We start from the raw sequence: 17241 nt of genomic DNA, 5'->3' as shown, positions 1-17241 counted from the left end.
CTACAAGAGCTTATGTACTGTGCTTGTTGTTTCGTTCGTTAAAGACCGGCTCAGCAGAAGAGGGGAATGTTTTATCAATAACTGCACCTCTTGGCACATCTTGATTGGTTCAGGAAAATGAAATTCTATGACGTCTAAAGACGAGCCTCTGATTGGCTATTCTTTAGCCCATAAAGTGCATGTGCCCTCCAGGCCTTCCGGTGTCCTCACAGATCTGTTCTACCACTCATGCTTATGGTGTGGCTGGTGACGCAGCTGCGTGGTGGCCAGCTCCCCAGTCCCCGACACTGCCAAGGCTAAGACGGTGGCCCTGCCACCCTCTGGTGTTCAGGCAGCAGGGACATCCTGGCTGGCTCCTCTCACCTCCGCTTGCTGAGAGTTTTGAGGCACCTGCTGCTAGAAGAAGGGAGCCTTGTCTGTGCCCACTGCAGGTCAGCTCCCTGGCTCCACCAGTCTCTGGCGTCTCAAGCATGGTTCTCTCTCTACAGGCTGGTGATAGGCACCCAGAACCCGTGTGCCCTCTGGGCATCCCCTGGCAGTGGCACTCACAGCGTTCCTAGCTCTGCCCTTCCCAAAGGATCAGAGCACCCAGCAGGCCAGTTCCACCTCCCCCACTGCCCAGCACATGGCCCTTAGAGACGTCTCTAGTGAAAACAAGAGGAAGTTTATTTAACAAAGAGCAGAGATTCCAGTAATGGCAGGTAGCACAGGCGCCAACCCCGCGGGTGCTCTGGGGCTGGAGCACCTATTGGGAGAAAAAAAGTGGGTGCTTAGCACCCATCGGCAGCTCCTTGGATCAGCACCTCCCACTCCCCTCACAGCACCTCCCACCTGCCAGCAGCCCCACCGATCACTCCTCCCCTCCCCCCGCCCATGCCTCCAGCGCACTGTGGATCAGCTGTTCAGTGGTGTGCTGGAGGTGCTGGGGGGGAGAGGGTGGGAAGAGGTGGGGCTTGGGGGAAGGGATGGAGTGGGGGCAGGGCCTGGGACAGAGCAGGGGCAGGGCCTGGAATGGAGGGGGGGTGGGAAGATGTGGGGGTTTTGGGGGGTGGAGTCGAGTGGGGGCAGGGCCTGGGGTAGAGCAGGGTGGGAAGATGTGGGAAAAGGTAGAGTGGGAGCAGGGCCTGGGGCAGAGCTGGGGTTGAAAATCCCCCGGGAACAGAGGAAGTCTGTGCCTATGGCAGATAGAGAGAAGTATTGGAAACAAAGGGATACGTATCGAATGAAATCAGAACACGCTCCTAGAACCTAGTATTTTTCACGGCGTTTTTCAGCCTAGTGGGCTGGGATCCTTTTTTCATGAAACGAGCCATGCTCTCAGCTTTTCCCCTTAGTAAAGGATGCAGCGTGTAGCTCTACCTAGTTATAGCCCAGCAATCCATCGTCTTCTCTTGGAAACAGGACCCCTCCTGCTGGTTCATGTCTTTCTGCCAATTCCCACTCTGGATGGTCTCATAACCCCTTGATCAGCATTTGGCTCAGCGGGTGCCCACTGCGAACCATACAATACTCCCTGGACATGTAGCCTGACAGATAGATAAACCCCCCTGGCCTGAAAGAAAGCTGTCTCTCGCCATTTGATGACCGTCCCCATGTTCCAGACCTTAAGAACACGCTGTTTGGTGTAGATCCATAACACCTTACCTATTACCTGTACATACATCTCACAGTGAGCACCGTGACACAGGCTTTCCCTATGGTGATATTCTTTGGTGAACTATGCAGATCCAGATCCAGGGGCTGAGCAGATCCAGGGGCCGGCATGAGCCGGGGGTCTGCTGTTTACCCTGTGCCCAGGGCTCTAACCTGGCTCTGCAGCTCCCCCCACACTGCTCCTTTTCAGCTCAACTCGAGTCCTGAGCCTGGACACCAGAAAGCTCCTTGCCAAGGGTTTCCGTAAGGCCCAGGCTGCCCCCACCCCAAGGTGCCCGCTACTCTCCATGCTGGTGATGGGGAGCAGGCCAAATGTGACCCAGGCTCTGACTTTCATTGGGTGTTCAGAACTGGTGCTCTGGGATGTCAGGAGCCCATGCTGCTAAACCCGATCCTCTCTTGCAGCAGAGCAGCTGTGTAGGCACCGGGTCCAGACCCTCTGGCTTTCATGGAGCATTGCTCTCTGGCACAGGGCCTGCGTGTGCTAAACTCCTCCAGTGATTGGTCACCTAATTGTGTCTGTCACCAGGGGGCTAGCAGCGAGCCCAGATGTGCCGAAATGCATGGCACTCAGCCAGCGAGGGATTCCCAAATCCGGGAACAGAGAGGTTCCCCTTCACAGAGGGGTTCCCAAGCCCTGGGATCTCTTTGTAACTCTGTGTGAGGCCCTGATGGAGCAGTGGAGTTTCTTGCTGGGTGGGTGGGTGTCCTGGGGCTCTGTCCAGCTGAGAGCCCTGTTTTCCCTGCGGAAGTGCTGAGCATTGTGGCTGACCTTCCGTGGTGTTCTGTGGGAGCTGTGTGTGGAGGGGGCTCATGGTAGGATGGCAGGGATGCATTGCTGGCATGTGGGCTGTGTGTGTGTGTGGGTGAGAGGAGTCTGCGCTAACATCCCCACTGCAGCTAGGCTATGGGTGGTCGTGGAGCCTGCGTGTGTTTCAGCGGAGGAAGGCGTTCACAGGGGGTATCCAGCAGGGAGCAGGTGCATGGACATACACTTGGATTATCATGTCCTCTAGAGGGGCAGCTAGGCCCAGGGAGAGGGCAGCCCCTCTTGCACTCCCATGGCAGGAGAGGTCTCCCCTCCAGGTGTGGACCAGCCCAAGGGGAAACCTAAAGCTCTATCGCATAGAGCCATGGTCCTGCTGCCTGCCTTAAGGTGCAGGCCATTCCTGGCATTCGCTGGCGTGTGACTGTCACTGGGGTGTCCCTTGGCTGTGCTGTGCCAGGGGTGGAGCCTGTGGGAAAGGCATTTGTGTCTGTGTGACCGGGCAGTTCAGCTCACCCCCACTTCTGCTCAGCCACGCCGCCCTCCTTCCTGTGCATGGAATGGATCACAAGTCCTGGCAGCGTTTTGGAAGGATTTTTAAGTGTAGAAGCTGCAGCTGTGTGTCCAGCATCCTGGAGGGGCAGCACTGGGTGCGTGCAGCCCCACGCAGATGGTGCAGGTTGAGTGAAATGATGTATTTGTAGAGGAGTGGGAGTCCCACCCTCCCGGGACAATCCATGTCACTTGGCTTGTCTGTGTGTTTTGGGCAGAGGCTGTCTAGTCCCTGCCAGTTTCAGAGCTGCCATGTGTGGGCCTGGCTGTGTTCCCAGGCTAGCCTGGGCCAGTGGAACCCTAACAGGGAGTTCTTTGAGCCTGGCTGTGTGGGGCGCCTCTGGCTCTCCATTCATTGTGTAGGTGCGTTGGGCACCTAACTCAGGCTGTGAGCATCTCTGTAATTTTTTTAGCAGCCACCGAACTCCTTGAGAGCAGCTAGCCCTTTCACAGAATCATAGAATATCAGGGTTGGAAGGGACCTCAGGAGGTCATCTAGTCCACCCTCTGCACAAAGCAGGACCAATCCCCAACTAAATCATCCCAGCCAGGGCTTTGTCAAGCCTGACCTTAAAAACCTCTAAGGATGGAGATTCCACCACTTCCCTAGGTAACCCATTCCAGGGCTTCACCACCCTCCTAGTGAAATAGTGTTTCCTAATATCCAACCTAGACCTCCCCTACTGCAACTTGAGACCATTGCTCCTTGTTCTGTCATCTGCCACCACTGAGAACAGCCGAGCTCCATCCTTTCTTCTGCAAACTAGATAAGCCCAATTCCCTCAGCCTCTCCTCATAAATCATGTGTCCCAGCCTCCTAATCATTTTCATTGCCCTCCACTGGACTCTCTCTAATTTGTCCACATCCTTTCTGTAGTGTGGGGCCAGATGCTGAATGGAGGGGAATGGTCTGCTGGCAATGCTCCTACTTATACAGTCGTTAGCCTTCTTGGTAACCAGGGCACACTGTTGACTCATATTCAGCTTCTCATCCACTGTAACCCCTAGGTCCTTTTCTGCAGAACTGCTGCCTAGCCATTCGGTCCCTAGTCTGTAACACTGAATGGGATTCTTCTGTCCTACGTGCAGGACTCTGCACTTGTCCTTGTTGAACCTCATCAGATTTCTTTTGGCTCAATCCCACATGGTGGCACCCAGGCAGTGTGAAGGAGGAAGCACGGGGGCTCAGAGCCCCACATCCAACTCTGATCTCCTGTGCTTCCTTCTTCACACTGCCTGGGTGCCAGCATGCGGGACCTGAGAGCACAGGGGGACAAGCGTCCTGTCGCAATCCGTGATCCTGGACACCAATTGCCCTTGTAGTCTATGATTCTATCTGCTGGCTATGGGTGACCAGATTGTGAGCCTCAGCAGCAGAGCATTTAAGGCACCCAGAGTTACAGGGCAGGCGGTGACACAACCCCTCACCCCCAGATCATGACCGAGCATAAGGGCCTCAGTCTATGTAGCGGTTGCCGAGAAAGTTCAGGGGGATATCAGAGGGCCGAGGGATCTTTAATCCAGAAGACACGGACAGAGCAAGCTGCAGTGGCTGGCGGCTACAGCTGAACACATTCACGGGGGCAATCGGATATGCAATGGGCCCCAGGAGACTAGGGCCAAGCTGACCCGGGCGCCTGGTGGAATGAAGGGGTGTGGGAGGCAGTGCTGGCAGAGGACACTCACGCCAGGCAATGCTCCTGGCACTGGTCCATCCCGCTAGGCTGGAGCCATGCCCTTCCATGGTCTGGGTGAACCACTGCAGACAGTTGTCCCTACTAACTCAGCCCAGCTGCCTGTGGTTCCATGCTCTGCTTTATTCCTGTGGTTCATTCCTAGCGTGCATCCCATGGGAACGCCTCCGGCAACCCCCCCATCCGGTCCTGGTAGATCCTGTCGAAGGCCTCGCTCTGTGCCACCGTGAAATGGTTCTTCCAGTCCCCACAGATGCCTGTGAAATCGAGAGAGGCATCAACTCAGGATTTGCACCGTGGCCATTGAGGGGGTTGGATCAGCGTGTCTCTCCCTTCACCCTGTGCATCAAGGGAAGCTTGCTCACAGAAGGAGGACCTGAGCCCACCCCGCTCCCAGCAAACACTCCGGGCTCTGGCTTATCCCTCTTGAGGGCTGCAGTGGGCTTACTGGAGCCTGGCTCCCCACCGATGGGGTCAACCTTGTTGGGCTGGATCACAGCAGCTCCCCTCACTGTCACTACTGGGGGGCCCAGACTTGCCACACCCAGCAGCTTGGGGGGCAGTGCCCCAGGGCACCCATCTCCTCACCCTTCCTCAGGAAAGTGCCCTTGTCCTGATCCATGATGTCCATCGGGAGCAGCGTTGAGTTGCACATCTTGTTCTCTTTCATGGCCTTGAAAGAGGCGTTCTCCACCACCGAGTTGATAGCTCCATCATCCAGCTCCTGCTCCAGAAACTGGCAGAGTCGCTGCACACTGCCCCTCAGGTCCTGGGGGGAAAACAACAGCCTCAGTAACCATGGCACGGGTTGGCGGAGCCCTCCGTGCTGCCCTGGGCAGGTGATGACTAGGGTTATCAATCCTCCCAATTTTGCCGGGAGTCTCCCAGAATTGGGCTCTATCTCCCGGAGGCTAAGGAAGCCAAACCAGGAGATTTTAGGCCGCTAAAAGTCCGGCAGTGCAGTGGGGCAAGGCAGTCTCCCTGCCTGCCGTGGCCCTGCGCCACTCCCGGAAGCGGTGACATGTCCCTGCGCCCACGGGGGACGGGGGGTAATGGGGTCTCCACGTACTGCCTGTGCCCTGAGCGCCAACTCTGTAGCTCCCATTGGTCGGGAACTACACCAATGGGAGCTGTGGAGGTGGTGCCTGCAGAGTGCAGAGCCCCCGCCCCGCCAAGGGCCCGCAGGGACATGCTGGCTGCTTCTGGGTGCAGCACAGGCCAGGGCAGGCAGGGAGCCTGCTTTGCCCCACTGCCCCCAAACCGGGAGCCACCCGAGGTAAATGCCGCCTGGCTGGACCTTGCACCCCCTCCTGCACCCCAACTCTGTCCCAATCTGGAGCCTGCCCCTGCACCCACCTCCCTCCCAGAGCCCATACTCCTCACTCCCTCCCACACCCAAGCCCCTCCCCCAGCCCTGAGCCCCCTCCAGCACCCAAATTCCCTCCTAGAGCTTGCACCCTGCATCCCCTCTTGCACCCCAATGCTCTGCCCCAGGCACAGCCTGGACCTCCCCTCACACTCTGAACCCCTTGGCCCAAGCCCAGAGGCCTCACCCTCACCCCCTCCCGTACCCCAATCTGCTGACTCCTGATTCACAACATGCTGAAGTAGGGGAATCGGCTTCATTGACTCCAGTTCAGTTACTCCTGATTTACCCCAGCCAGGGAGCTGGCCAATTGACTCCAGTGGATCCATGCCAGTCTACAACAGAGGGGATGTGGCTGGGTCACTTTACCTGCTGCAGCTCCTCGTAAGTGATGAAGAAGAAATTCTCTTTGCCCTTCATTTCCATCCAGCCTCTGACATGATCAAACCAGGACCCGTGGGGCACTGCAGGGGCAGAGAGCAGAGCGGGGTGGGGCTGTGAGTGTCAGCCAGAGAGTCAGCACAGAGGGGACTCTCATGTGAGCAGAGAATGCTCCTGCTAGGATGTAAGAAGACACCCCAATGGAGACTCCCGGAAACGTGGGGCTGGAAGGACCCTCAAGAGGTCATCACGTCCATCCCTCTGCGCCAAAGCAGGGCCGAGTCACACTAGATCAGCCCTGGCAGGGGTTTGTTCAACTTGTTCTTGGAAATCTCCAGTGACGGGATCCCACAACCTCCGTAGGTCACCTGTTCCAGAGCTGAGCTACCCTTAAGAACATAAGAATGGCCATACTGGGTCACACCAAAGGTCCATCCAGCCCAGTGTCCTGTCTGCCGACCGTGGCCAATGCCAAGTGCCCCAGAGGGAGTGAACCTAACAAGTAATGATCAAGTGATCTCTCTCCTGCCATCCATCTCCATCCTCTGACAAACAGAGGCTAGGGACACCATTCCTTACCCATCCTGGCTAATAGCCATTTATGGACTTAACCTCCATGAATTTTTCCAGTTCTCTTTTAAACCTCGTTATAGTCCTAACCTTCACAATGTCCTCAGGCAAGGAGTTCCACAGGATGACTGTGCATTTTTTGAAGAAGAACTTCCTTTTATTTGTTTTAAACCTGCTGCCTATTAATTTCATTTGGTGGCCCCTAGTTCTTATATTATGGGAACAAGTAAATAACTTTTCCTTATTCACTTTCTCTACACCCTTGGAAAGTTTGTCCTACTATCTAACCTACATCTCCCTTGTCCTCCCCTGGGTGAACATGGAGAACAATTAATCCCCATCCTGTTTACTGCAACCTTTCCTGTATTTGCAGACTGTTCTACGATCCCCCTCAGCTCCCTCCTCTCTGGACTAAACACGCCCTATTCTTCCAACCTCTCCTCATAGATCAGGGTTGCCAAACCTCTTAGAAGTTTTGTTGCTCTTCTCTGGCCTCTCCCCAGTTTCTCCCCGTCTTTCCTGAAAACACAGTCCCCCAGTTGAGGCCTCACCAGTGCCTAGAGTGGGGCAATGTCCTGGCAGACCAACACTCCTGTTAACACCCCCCAGAACAATAGCAGCCTTTTGTGCAGCTGTCCCATTGCTGATTTACTCTGAATTTGAGAGCCACTCTAACTCACAGACCCTTTGCAGCAGTGCCACCCCCTAGCCAGTTATTCCCCACTATGTAGCTGTGCTATTAGTTTGACATGGGTGATGGACTCACTGCTCGCGTCACCCTAATGGGAGGAGACTAAAGAGCCCCAATACCATGACCCCCAGCCCTGGGACACAAGGAGAGACCCCCCAGTGATTGGCTAGGGGCAGGAAAGCTCTGGTGAATACTTCCACCCCAACACACACACACCACTGCCCAAGGCTGCAGAGTGATGGGATTGTGGAATTATTGGGATGGCAATGTGAGGCAGACTGCATCTGTGGCTGGCCAGGCTTGGATCAGGTATTGAACCTCCCAGGTCCCGAGACGTACCAGGCCCTGAAGCCGCACTCACCGTCCCCACTAAGAAAGTCCCCCAGAAACTGCTCGAAGGACTCAGGGTCCTCGTATGAGCTGCACATCTTGGAGAAATAGAAATAGGAGACCAGAACATCCTTGGGATTGCGAAGTGTGTAGACCACCTGGAGAGGAGCGTAGGCAGGGGTTAGACCAAGACATAGGCTGAGGGGCGAAGGGTAGGAACTGGTACAGGAAATGCTCTCCTACAGGTCAGGGAGCCCCCGAAGTGCTCTGCGGAGCAGAGCTGCCAGCATCACTCTCCTGGTCTGACTGTCCGTGGGTGTCCAGCCATTGGCCCCAGAGCCAGGTAAACACTTGTGGCTCCACGGGGGCAGGGTTTAAGCACTTGGAATTCAGGGACAATCTTAAGGCTGTCCTTTGCTGCACATGCCCCAAACCCTACTCTCTATGTGTGACACTCTGTGCCCCAAAGAGACACTCTGCATCCATTTTCACCATGGTGATAGGAGTAGGATAGGTTTTGTACAAAGCATGCCTTGTGGGGTGTCATTCTAAAAGTCTTAATCGGTCGAATATTAATATCCTGTTAAATGTTATGTGCTATGGTTGTATGTGAAGTTATGAAGTTTGGCTATGTATGTGCTACTGAAATATGTTGTGAGGTTGGGGACACCTACAAGCCGCATTTGAGGTAGAACAATAAAAAGGCCAAACAACGCTGAGGGCCTATTGAGGAAATACATAATATATTACCCCAGGAACTGTGTAGAATAAAAACCTCTCAGAGATAGCACCACACAATGGGAACTGCTTGACCCAGGTCACAGCAAAAGAGCTTTCCAGCAAGTTGGAAGAAGATATAAAAGGGTGAAGTGACATCATGACTGAACCTCACTCTCCCTGCAACACAACACCTGAGAATACCAGAGAAAAAGACTGAATTGGGGGGCAAAGTGCTGGTGCCAGGCAGGAAAGAAGAAAGCCCTGTCTGTGTAGCAAACATCAGCAAATTGCTTGTACTATGGAACAAGGCGAGACACTGCTTGATTCAAATCCTATTTAGTATATTAGGCTTAGATTGCATTTTTGGTGTATTTCTTACGGTAACTATCTTTGATCTTTTTGCTATCATTTATAATCACTTAAAATCTATCTTTCTGTGGTTAATAAATCAATTTTATATTTTTCACCTAAAACAGCGTGGTTTAAGTGATGTGCTTGGGGAAAAATCTCAGCTCAGTTAACAACGGGGGAGGGGGCAGACTGGGTAAGAACTAATATATTGTTCACGTTTTTGACCAGATCCTAGGCAGGGGAGTACTTTGGCTGAAGCCTCTCTATTGTTGGCTGGTAGAGCATTCATGAGCACAGCTGGGTGTGACCACTGCCTGCGGATGTTGCTGGGAGTGCAAGCTTGGAGAGCTTGGCAGCTTGACACAACATCATCGCGTGAGAGGGAACCCAGATTGGTAGAACAGAGGGCTCAGCTGTACTCCAGTTCCAGGTGGCACCCTGCGGGGGACCTGTCACTACGGATCTGCACCTTAGCCCCTGCCCCTCCCCAGCTCTGCATCATAACTCTGACCCCTTCCCCAGCTCTGCATGAGAACCGACCCTCCCTTCCCCCCCAGCTCTGTACTGTAACCCCCATGCGCTGCCTGCCTGGCCCACCTTGGCCCTGGAGCCAATGAAGGATGTGGGGAAGAGGTGGATGGGGAGGTGGCAGGTCAGCAGGCGGGGTCGGGGGTAGCTCAGTGCAGACTCCAGCCCCAGGCGGGTAGTGAACCAGGGCACGCGGGTGGAGTTGAGGACGGTTCGGTTCCAGGCTGGGTCCCCGCCGCTGCGAATCAGGCTCAAGATCTCGATCATCCACACTGTGCCTGGGGGATAGGGGGCTCGATCACAGGCACCTTGCAGGACGTGGAGCTGTCTCTGGGCACAGCGTGCCTCCCTGGTTCAGTGGGGCCCACAGGGCTGAGCCCCACCAGTGCCCCTATAACCATCCCAGCCTTCTCCTATAGCCCTCCCCTATAGCCCTCCTCCCCTATAGCCACCCAAGGGTCCTCACCCTACCCCCTATAGCCACCTCAGTGCCCTCTAGCCATCCCCAACCCCCAATAGACACCCCAGACACACTCAGCCCTCCCCATCCCCTCCCTGATAGCTGCACGGGCCACATCCAGCTCTCCCCACGCCCCACATAATGGGGTTCCAGGATAACAGTGCCCTCTCCCACCACCCTGACCTAGGATGATCCCCCGTCCATGCCTGCAGCGCCCTACCTGATTTGGGGTAGGTGACGTTGAAGACATCATCGTCCTGCACCTGGAACTCCTTGTGGGCGAAGCGCAGGCTCTGCTCAGAGTTATACGCAGGGGGGGACTTGATGCCCTGGTATGTGACATACTCCACTGCCATTGTCTGGCTTCGCAGAGCCTGAGATGACCAGCCCTGCAGGGAGACATAGGAGCCTATCACCTTGCACAAGGGCCTGCAGATCTACCTCCTGCCCAGTGCTGTGCACCCTGCCGATGGGCATTGGGCCTGCGTCAACCTAACTGCAGGCCCATTGCTCCCTCCTCCTGCTTCACTGCCTGGGCAGCGCTGGTATGCAGCCCTGGAGAGGGCTGCAGCTGGGAAAAGGAGTGAAAGCAGCTGAGGGAGTAGCTGATCACAGGTGTGGCCAGCCCAATCAGGCCACAGCTGGCCCTATAAAGGAGCTATGAGCCAGGAGCTAGAGAAGTCTGACTCTGGTGCTGGAGTGGGAAGGGTTAGCTGCCTGGGAGCAAGGTACAGATGCTCCCTGACCTATGCAAACATTCTATACGTGGAATGTTACGTACATTGGGAATGTATACCCCACAATTACACCAAAAAAAGAAAGGAGGGTAAAAAAAGAACAAGAAAAAGCTTATGGAACTTTTTCCATAAGTCTGGATTTGCATAAGTTGGGTTTGCATAAGCAGGGAGTGTCTGTACCTGAAGAAGAGCAGTGCTGGGGAAAGGCAAGGGGAGCTCCAGCCTGATAAAATCCCAGGCTGCAGGCCTTGTTCAAGGCCCACAAAGGTACTGGGGCTGAGAGAGGCAGCCCGGAGATAGGCAGAGGCAGCAGATCCAATCTCCTTGCCAATGATGAGTGGCCATTGCAAACTGCAGTCTGCCCCAGTGAGTGGGGGCTGGATGATGACTGGCAGTAGCCACTGAGGCGAGGTGGGGATAGGGAGTTGGGTGTTCCCCTGGGAGGGGAGACTCAGAGTGTGGGGGTACTGCTGGGGCAGAACCCCGAGGTAAAGGGCACCGGGGTCTGTGAGGGACACAGGGCCTAAGGCAGGCGAGACACCAGCCAGAAGGAGGTGCTCCAGAGCTGGGAAAGAGCTAATTCCCAGATGACCAGCAGGAGGCGCTGCACTGCTGAGTCGTCACTTTGCTAATTCCCATGGGCATCTCCTAACCATTCCTGAGTCTGTCTCGCCACTGCAGTGGGTGCCCCATGCACATCTCCCTGCTGGGCCCCCCTCCCCCTGGTTACCCTCTGCCCAGTCCCCTTCCTGCTGGGCACCCTTCCCAGAGAAGAGCTTTCCCCCTGGCAGGGATTAATGGCTCACTGCATTGGAGAGTGCTTACTCCAGCCCTGCCAGGCCCCTGGTTATAGCCTCCCTCCCCCCGCAAGCCATGTACTCACCTGCCCAGATGGCTCTGCCTGGGGGTACGGGAGGCAGCAGTCAGAGTGTGAGGTCCCTGGGAGCTCAGGGGATCGACCTCCGCCAGGGAAGAGAGGCCAGACCAGGAGCTCTCTCTGCAGCTCCCCAAGCCCTGGCCTGGCACAGCTCTTGGAGATGTGGGGACGAAGGTCTGCCACGGGGAGGGATCAGGGAGCCAGGCCCTGCCCAGCCCTCGAGGCCGATGATTTCCAGGAGAGACAAAGTCCAGGTGGTCAGCCCCTTCCGGAGCAAGAGGTGGAGACACACATAGGGACAGAGTCCCCACCCCATTCTCAGCCTATGCACCACAGTTTGCCCACTAAACCAGCTGAGGGGGTGGGTGCGTGGGGATGGGGACTGATAGCTAGAAGGAGTGTGTGGGGAGAGAGAGATAAGATGGAGCGTAGGGACACAGTCAGAGGGAGATGGCAATAGACAGACAAACATAGACAGGAGCTGCTGCTGCTGTGGCTGTGGTGGAAGGCTGCTGTTCCCATTCGGAGCCAGCAGGAAGCGCTGGGAGAAGATGGGCACAGAGCGTTCTCTGTGTGCTCAAAGGGGTTTCAATGGTGATTCTTCTCAGGGGACTCGGCAGGACATCCCAGACCACACTGAACAGGTTATTGTAGTAACAGTGAGCGACCAAGGATTGGTTACCCCTGTAACCCTCATTGGCCCTGGGACACCCCTGTATCGACACAGCCGGCCCCAGTCCAAGAGCCGGCTCCCCCTCTCTCAGACCCCTTTATGCTGGCAGAGGCACTGAGTGCCACCAAGAAGCAGCCCTGGGTGTCCGGTGCTAAATTAGGAACCCGTCACTTGCTCCCCAGCTGGGGTGAGTCTGAGAGAAGCAGGGGAGGATCCAGATGCTGCAGAGGGAGGGACAAGCCAGGCATGGCACAAGCAGCTGGCAGTGCCAAGCTGGAGAGCAGTGAGGCCAGGTAGAGCCCAGACACCTCTGCCCCACTCTCATCTGCACCATGCCTCTACCTTCAGCTCTCCTAGTGTGGTTTCGCTGCTGGTGTTAGAACAGCTGTCTGCAGCCATAGGGCAGGGTGAGAGGGGCTAAGGGCTGGATTTTCAAGGGTATTTTGGTGGCCAGAGATGCAGATAGGTGCCTTGCGAGATTTTCAAAAGCACCTTGGCACAACTTGGCACTGTTCTGCATCTTCAGGTGCCTAAAAATCATGCCCAAGGTGCTTTGTTTTGTTTGTGTAAGGTCTGTGTAGGGTCTTGGCCACATGCAGGTGTGAGTATGCACACGTCCAGCACCTGGCACCACAAGCACACAGCCACTAGTGCTACTGCCAAGTAAGTATTAAATAACAATAAATGAACCTTGTTCAAAGGGTGGAATCGGGAGCCCCAGCCGGTCCCTGAGCATGAAGGCTTCTCCAAGTGTGGAGGAGACAGAGAAAAAGGGGACCCCTGGCTGTGAGCCGTGGTGGATTAGCCTCTGGGCCAACGGGGCCCCCGGAAAAAATCCGCCATCAAACAGTGGAAGCCTGGATCCCTGACCACCTGGCAGGCAGGGCCGGGGAAGCCCAACACCCTGACCCCGCTTGGGAAGGGCCGCAGGCAGAAGGGATTGGGAGGGGCCCCACTTGCTCTAGCCTAGGACCCCAGGGAAACTTCATCTGCCTCTGGCTGTGGGGGCCAGGATCTCCAGAAGGGTTCAGCACAGAAGGAGCCCTGTGGATAAAGCCATACCTGTGAGTGCTGAGCCCTTCTGGAGATCCGGGTCTCTCTCTCTTCAATTCTGCTGCCCCACCAGTGAACTTGGCTGGCCATGCCCAGGAACCTGTCTGGGAGCCCCAAGGATGAACTAGCTGCTGCGTCTGGAGCACAGCCATTCCCCAGGTTCTGGTCCATCCCACCGCCCGCCTCCCAGATCCTTGGGAGAACCGGTCCCTTGAGACACTTAGTACAATGCTGGTGATGGGGGGCCTCTGCCTCCCTGCAGCCAGAGTCTGGGCATCATCAGAAGCCACTGCCAAAAGTCACGCTTCTTACAGCGAGGAAACAAGCACCAGCGATACGGCTTGGCCCTCAGCACAGCCAGGGACGAACTTGGCAAGGGAGAGAGGCTGAAAAGTTGTTTCACCAGGCACCCAAAGGTGCAGTGTCCAGCCCAGATTGTCCCAGTGTTGTGCAGAGAAAGCATGTTTCTGTGAAACGCTCCAGGAAGTGCAGCAGGTGGGGTCTTTAAACAGCCTTGTTATTGTTTAATTCTGCTGCTGGCAGCTGTGCAGGAAGCCAGGGGAGGTGCCCGAAAAGCAAGGACTTCACCTAGAATCTGCTCAGCCCAGAGCAACAAACCACAGCGCATACAATAGAGCAGCATTGCTCAGGCCTGCGCTGCACTACAACCCCCACACTCCCTGGCATAGACTCAGCTATGCCTGCACGCCTCTGTCAGCGTCCTTAATGCTGTAAGGGGTGGAGGGTGTAGCTATGGCAGCAGAGCAATGCCCTCTGTCAGCTCAGGCTGCATCTCCACTGGCGTGTGTTGCCGGCTTAGCTATACCATCCAAGGCTGGGTAGTGGAGACAAGCCCTCCGACTGTAAGCAGGGAGAATACGCTCCCCCAGCCTACAGAGCCCCTGCTGCTGGGGCTAGTGAGTCACGGATGCTGTGCTCCCCGGAGGGACGTAGGCGCTGTGACGTTGAGGGTTGCAATGCTGGCCCTTTAGGTGCCTAGAAAATCACAGGCACACACTGCGATTCCCCAAGGCTAGTTCGGCACTTGTGCTCCCTGTGCAATGTCGGGGGAGAGATGGCAGCTGGGAATGGGATCCCCAAAGCCAGCACCCGGAGCGGCTCCCTGCCTACGCCAGGCACAGGGAGATGCTGATGAGAGGGGTGTGAGCTAAGCCCTGACTGTCTCCCTGCGTTCAAAGCCTGAGTCCAGGCTGCAGGGAGGGGCCTAGTGCAGTGCCCCTTGGCTATGCTGTGCCCTCCCTCCCTCCCAGTCTGGTCAGGTCCCCTTTCAGGATCTCGAAGGCCCAACAGCGTCATGATGGATCTCACAAGACACTGGTGGCAGCAGGCATGGTGGTGAAGCTTGCTCCTTCCAGTCTGCTGTCCCCGCAGTCCAGTGCGCCACCCCCTCTCCCCCAAGTACACACTGGCGGGCCGTGGGCGGCTGCCTCATTCCATTGGCACAAATCCATCAGACACATTTTGGTGATTTTTAATCCCATTTCCAGAATCTCTTGGCACATTGTCAGGCCAGCCAGGACATCGTACCTCAGCCCTTCTCAGGGATACAAACCAGACCGTCTGCCACCCTCCCACCTGGTTGTCTTTCATAAACTGGGGCTGAGCTGGCCTTTCCCTCCTCAGACATCTCAATGCAGGAGCCTTGGCAAAGCCAGCCTGGCATGAGGGGTGTGCCCCACCCTATGCCCAGCCCCTGACTGGAGGGGAAACATGGGTATGGCCAGAATGCACTGTGTTGTGGCTGTTCTTTGCTCCCCGGCAGCCACAGGGGGAGCAGAATGTGAGTTAGAGCCACCTCAAGGCTGTTCTACAGGGACCAGGCAAGGGAGCACGAAGATGGCTTAGAGCAGTGGTTCCCAACCAGGATACGTGTACCCCTGAGCAGGAGCGGCTCCAGGCACCAGTGCTCCAAGCGCATGCCTGGGGCAGCAAGCCAAGCACCCGCGGCAGGTCCACCAAAGCCGCAGGACCAGCGGACCCTCCATGCTTGGGGCGGCAAAATGTCTAGAACCACCCCTGCCCCTGGGGATACTCAGAGGTCTTCTGGGAGGGTATATCAACTCATCTAGACATTTGCCTAGTTTTACAACAGGCTAAGTAAAAAGCACTGGTGAAGCCAGTACAAATTAAAATTTCATACAGACAATGACTTGTTTATATTGCTCTATATACTATACACTGAAATGTAAGTACAATATTTATATTCCAATTGATTTATTTTATGATTATATGGTAAAAAGGAGAAAGTCAGCCATTTTCCAGTAATGGTATGCTGGGACACTTTTCATAGATTATTAGGGACCTCAGAAGATCATCTAGTCCAACCCCCTGCTCAAACCAGGACCAAGCCCCAAATTGTCCCCTCAAGGATTGAACTCATAGCCCTAGGTTTAGCTAAGTCTAATTTTGTAAGCAAGTAGTTTTTAAGCGAGATGAAACCTGGGGGTATGCAAGACAAATCCAACTCCTGAAAGGGGTATAGTAGTCAGAAAAGATGGAGAGACACTGGCTTAGAGCCCCTGTGACGAACTAGGAATGTTCTTAATGTTTTCTCTGAATACTGTGTTGGTGCCTCAGTGTCCCCTACGCAGTTCTCACGTATGGGAGGAATAGCTCAGTGGTTTGAGCATTGGCCTGCTAAATCCAGGGTTGTGAGTTCAATCCTTGAAGGGAACATGTTGGGATCTGGGGCAAAAATCTGTCAGGGGATTGGTCCTGCTTTGAGCAGGGGGTTGGACTAGATGACCTCCTGAGGTCCCTTCTGTCATGGTATAATTCCCCAGTCTGAACCTTAGCATCCAAAAGATGGGGTACCAGCATGAATTCCTCTAAGCTCAATTACCAGCTTAGTACTTGTAGCGCTGCCACCAACCAGGAATTCCAGTGCCTGGTACACTCTGGTCCCCCAAAACCTTGCCTGGGGATGACCCAGACCCTCTGGATCTTAACACAAGGAAAGTAAACCCGTTGCCTCTCCCTGGGTTACCCTGGAAGACCACTGTGATTCAAACTCCTTAAAACAGAGAGGAAAATTCACCTTCTCCTCTCCCTGAGAGAGAAAGTAAACCTAACACAGAGAGAAAATAACCTTTCTCCCCACCAATTCCCTGGTGAATCCAGACCCAGTCTGCTGGGGTCTCACCAGAATAAAAAAACAATCAGGTTCTTAAACAAGAAAAGCTTTAAATTAAAGAAAGAAAGAAAAAACAGTTAAAAATTATCTTTGTAAATTTAAGATGGAATATGTTACAGGGTCTTTCAGCTATAGACACTGGGAATACCCTCCCAGCCTAAGTATACAAGTACAAATTAAAATCCTTCCAGCCAAATACACATTTGAACTCCTCCCAGCCAAATACACATTTGCAAATAAAGAAAACAAACATAAGCCTAACTCACCTTATCTGCCTAGTACTCACTATTCTGGACATATAAGAGCCTGTATCAAAGAGATTGGAGAGAAACCTGGTTGCACGTCTGGTCCCTCTGAGCCCCCAGAGAGAACAACAACCAAAAACTAACAGCACACACAAAAACTTCCCTCCCTCAAGATTTGGAAGTATCCTGTCCCCTGATTGGTCCTCTGGTCAGATGACAGCCAGGCTCACTGATCTTGTTAACCCTTTACAGGCAAAAGAGACATGAAGTACTCCTGTTCTATTAACCCTTAACTATCTATCACACCTTCCAACCCTGATATTCTATGATTCAGTACTGAAATTCTCGGACCAAATTTGTTATTGTGGGCTTCAGTGGTGCAATGGGTTAGTGCACAGTATTTATAGAGCAGTGCTGAATAGAGTATTTTTGAGGGGGGA

General features: G+C 54.7%; 1 protein-coding gene across 2 annotated transcripts; it reads right to left on the bottom strand.

Annotated features, from left to right (window-relative positions):
* Positions 1–4467: 4467 nt before the first annotated feature.
* Positions 4468–13884, bottom strand: SULT2A1 (sulfotransferase family 2A member 1). 2 transcript variants are annotated; one of them, XM_050927865.1, is made up of 7 exons: positions 13412–13884; positions 10283–10451; positions 9672–9880; positions 8035–8161; positions 6401–6495; positions 5254–5434; positions 4468–4922 (listed from the first exon to the last, which is right to left on the bottom strand). In XM_050927865.1, exons 1-7 carry the CDS (start codon positions 13571–13573, stop codon positions 4807–4809), a joined length of 1059 nt encoding a protein of 352 aa, XP_050783822.1. In that variant the 5' UTR covers positions 13574–13884; the 3' UTR covers positions 4468–4806. The 2 variants fall into 2 exon arrangements, with proteins under 2 accessions (XP_050783822.1, XP_050783821.1); XM_050927864.1 differs by lacking the exon at positions 13412–13884 and adding an exon at positions 11683–13056.
* Between the last annotated feature and the right edge of the window lie 3357 nt (positions 13885–17241).

The sequence above is a fragment of the Gopherus flavomarginatus genome, chromosome 18, assembly GCF_025201925.1.
Source record: "Gopherus flavomarginatus isolate rGopFla2 chromosome 18, rGopFla2.mat.asm, whole genome shotgun sequence".
NCBI lineage: Eukaryota > Metazoa > Chordata > Testudines > Testudinidae > Gopherus > Gopherus flavomarginatus.
The sequence above is the reverse complement of the archived record's forward strand: the minus strand, read 5'-3'. Positions and strand labels throughout refer to the sequence as shown.